Source organism: Adiantum capillus-veneris, chromosome 13 (genome assembly GCF_014529385.1).
Source record: "Adiantum capillus-veneris isolate H3 chromosome 13, ASM1452938v2, whole genome shotgun sequence".
NCBI lineage: Eukaryota > Viridiplantae > Streptophyta > Polypodiopsida > Polypodiales > Pteridaceae > Adiantum > Adiantum capillus-veneris.
Genome location: NC_140943.1, coordinates 35,368,981 through 35,373,190, shown reverse-complemented (window position 1 = coordinate 35,373,190; position 4,210 = coordinate 35,368,981). Strand labels below are relative to the sequence as shown.

General features: G+C 44.1%; 1 protein-coding gene across 1 annotated transcript; it reads right to left on the bottom strand.

Annotated features, from left to right (window-relative positions):
- Positions 1-716: 716 nt before the first annotated feature.
- Positions 717-3,527, bottom strand: LOC147443802 (uncharacterized). Its single transcript, XM_086526601.1, has 3 exons — positions 2,892-3,527; positions 1,772-2,169; positions 717-1,359 (listed from the first exon to the last, which is right to left on the bottom strand). Exons 1-3 carry the CDS (start codon positions 3,010-3,012, stop codon positions 931-933), a joined length of 948 nt encoding a protein of 315 aa, XP_086382727.1. The 5' UTR covers positions 3,013-3,527; the 3' UTR covers positions 717-930.
- Positions 3,528-4,210: the final 683 nt, after the last annotated feature.

The following is a 4,210-nucleotide window of genomic DNA, read 5'->3' as shown; positions in this document are numbered from 1 at the left end:
GTCCCACCATTGTTTTCACCCCCCATGTCACCCCTACAACTGCTCCACCCACTTTTGCTCATCTACTCTCCCCTCCCTCAAACATGGTGCTACCCAGCCCTTCAGGCAAAAACTGTGGACGAGAAAATCGAGATGAGACCCACCAAAAAGAGAAGCCAATGAGATCGCTAAGGAACTCACCGCATGGTCAAAAACTCGTTCTTCGCTGTGCCAGCTTTTAACTTCCTGCGATTCTTGTGCAGTGTGATGAAGAGAGGGCATCGCATTCCAGCAAACCACAAAAGACCATCATTCTTTGCTCACCCAAATGGAAAACAGCACAAAATTGAGCTTAAAATTTCTGTCACGTCCACTCATGGCATGCACAGACGAGCATATAGCACACAATGGATGAAGAGCTCATACAACGCCAACATCTCCATTACCCAACAGGCTTTCTTCTTGAATCAATCCTCACTCTACATCCAATTACCCAACAGGGTTTCTTCTTGAATCAATCCTCACGCTACATTGATATTCGATCTGTGGACAGATGACCACATTTGCCAGTTGACCATCCAACACAAACTTTAGGGCTTGTTCCAGATGTCCATTCATACAAATTTTACCAGGGTAAATGTCAACAAAAATGCATCTATTTTGAGCACAACCCTGTCGGCATATCAACCACAAACAAATTACCCACTTTTCTTTTTCCACGCAAATAAAAAATGGACTAAACAGAAGGTGCTTCAGCACATTTAATTTCGATTAGAGCTACAGCTTTTGCATCAAGAGTTTGATTACTCTCAAAGCGATGGATATATTAAATACATGAGGGGAGGTCTAGGTAATGGCATATTTGTGTGAGGTTTAAAGAAATAAAAATTCTCAAAGGTTTGTACTTACTAATAGAATTGGCACTTTGTGTACTAGTTCGGAGTATGGCCGCTAACCATTCCATGTGAATCCATACAAATGATCTTCATAACTGAAGAGAAGATCATCAACCTGTAGACCATTCACAAATTGTGGGATGTTGATGAACACTTCCTCTGAAGGAGAGAGGAGCCGATAGTCAGCTTCTAATTTGACAGCTGCGCAAGTGACAAAGGAGCTTATCTCTCCAGTGGGTTGATCAACAATGGCCGCAATTGCCTCTTGTGATGCTGGGTGACCAAGGCCCGCTGATGAATCTAACATCTCACTTTGGGCATCCGACTTGGTAGGAGACGCAAGCTCGGACTTGCTACTCAGTTGCTCCCCTTCTTGCAAGGCACTTTCTGAGTCCGAGTCGGAGTCCATGTCGGGTGATACTCCTCTTGCATCACCAGTGCTAGGAGCCTTACTATTCCCCAACAGGCTTGTCAAGCGTGCAACCTAAGGAAACAACACCATGTATCAATAAAATTAATGCTGAAGAAGGACAAGCTTGTTCAACACAATGCAAAGGGAACGTCAAAAGCTCGGGGATTCACTCATAAAACGTGGGTGGATCACGTCAGGTCAATAGGAGAGGTCTATTCAATGAAGAGAAGTTGAAATAATAGACGCACACAAGGGTTTTTCTAAGTCAATTCAGCAACCACAAAAAAAAAGTAAACATCTGGGTCAGTTTATCCATGAAGATATGTATGTGTGTAGGGCATTTTTAGCATCAGTTGAGCACACAGGATATAGAAAATTTCTTATAGAAGCCCTCGTCGATACTGACCTCATCACAAAGACAAGAGAAAGGGCTATGACCTCAACAGCTTGCTATACGAAAAGGAACACATCATATAAACTTTACCTCCACCTGTAGCCTCTTGTTTTCCTCATCCACAGCTTGATTTTTCTTTGACATAGACTCATTTTCTTGCACAATAGCATCATATGATGCTTTCAAAGCCTCATAGTCTTGTTCCAGCTGCTTATTTTTCCAGCGCGCACGCCGATTCTGAAACCAAATGGCCACCTGGCGAGGGCGTAACCCTAATTGCTTTGCAATCAAGGCTTTTCTTTCAGGCTCCAGTTTGAGATCCATGTTGAAGCTCGTCTCCAAGTACTGCACCTGGTCAACAGTTAGGCGACGCTTCTTCTCATTTGCATTATTCATCAGCTCATCGCACAGATCATCATCCTCAGCAAGATCGCACCTCTGGCTCACCATAATTTGGTGGCAGCGTTTCCTGGCTAAAGGTCTGAGATCTGTATAAAAAGAACAAAAAAGCCAGTGACTACTTCGCATTCGGGATAGTGCCTCAAAGTTTCAAGCATGATAAAAATGCCAACTTGCCAGACTTCGACACCTTCATGTTGCTAATCCAATGCTAGTTGTCAAGATCAACAACCAAAAGACACTCACTTACCAAGAGTAACAATGGCATACAATCCCTTTGATCCAACCCATAAGTAATATTCTTTGACATACACAGATGCTCACAAATTCTGTACAAAAGTGGATACTGGGGGAGTTGGATTGATCATTCTAATGATGATTTACTCGGTCGCACGGATCATTTTAATGATGGCTTACTCAGTCGCACTCCATCAATGAAATACTCGCAAACCAAAAACCTGCAATGAAGTTCATAAGTCCTTCCAAGGCCATCTTTTCAGATGAACAAGGTGTCATGCATTGGGCCTTTTCGAAACCACGAGGAAATACAGTGTTACCATTCCGTTAACTCAGAAAAGAAGGGGGCAATCAAAGAAAATACACTTGACATAGATCACTAACACCATTCACAAGTTAATGCCAAAATAAAAGGGGATCCTAAAGGACCCAATTACAAATCAGACTCTCAATCCCATCACTCCAAGCACTTCGCTACAAACATCCCAACTTTCTGGGAGTCTAGCAGCAGAAATTGATCATAGATTTTCACAATAACCATAATCTGCGCAAAGAAAGAGAATAGAAAACATACCTTGAGAGGCAGAGGGTAACCCCGCCGGAGCAATGAGTCCAACAACAAGCTGATCACTTTGCTCATCCTTGCAGAGCTTCATTTGCTGCGGGCCAAATCCTCTTACTACTCTCCATGCCATTATCTCCTACTCTTATATAGTACAATAAAGAAAGCCCTGTGCACCCTACAATGCCTACTTGCTTCTGAGATGCAGAGAAAGAACAAATACTAAGCAGAGATTTGAGAAAGACGTATGGGAATCCGTGTATGTGTAGACGCTCTCAGCAGCGTACGAATCGTTGAACTAAGAATTGTCATTGGAAGCAAGTGAAGGAGGAAGACATTCTCTGACAGAAAAGGGAGTCCAGCGAGCACACATGGATAACTTGCTTGGCCATCTTGAATCCAATGGGTATTTCGAGGCAGAGGGCCATGACGGGTGGGTCGATCAGGAGTCAGCTGCAGGAGCGGGTAGGGGAGAGATGGGAGAAAGCTGTTGAGATCTCCATTACTTAGGAACGAGAGAATACAAGAGCGGCAATGCGTACGCAGCCGCCATAGCCAAGGTGTCGAGCTGCTACAGCTTCCAAGCGTGGAGATGTATGTGTAGGGGAATGAATGCGAATGCGTGAGGATGAGCAAAATGTGAGGAGGAGGAAGAGGAAATATACCAATGAAGGAATGCCTCCTAGGCTTTTGCAAAAAAGGGTACCTAGGCAAGAGTGGGCCCCGCGTTACGGAAATGGCTTCCCCCATGGGCCAGGGCTGTCGCCCAGCATAAATGACCTTTGGTGTATGTACTATTGCAAAGGCTGTGTCACACACGAGGAGACACACATGCCCTATGTTGCCTTGTTGCATGCTTGGGAGTTGGTGGCCTCTCAGAGGACACACAAACACCTCTCCAACTTCCAAGGCTGAGCTTCAAACTCAAGCTTGGGACATTTGGGGTGTGTTTGCCATTGCTTATGGGAGCATTCAAATTGCAAGAATAATGCTTATTAAGTACTTGCTCAAAAGTGGGAGTATTATTTTCCAAACCCAGCCAAGTTTACGGTGGCAAGTTGGAAAAGTCATGATTGGGCGTGTAGCCTCCCTGTAGTTTAAACAAGGAAAGGAAGGTGGCCATGAATTGGCTACAAGCTTATGGACACCTTCCATATGTGTATCCAAACCAAGGGAGCATACCCATCCAAGCCTTCCAGCAACCTTTTTTTCCTCCTTCTTTTTTGAAATTCCAACAATATGTGGGATATTTGTAGTAGCATGAACAGGAAAGATAAAATACTACCCATGTAACTCTAGAGGTCTTGCCATGGGGACCTAGAAACTACATG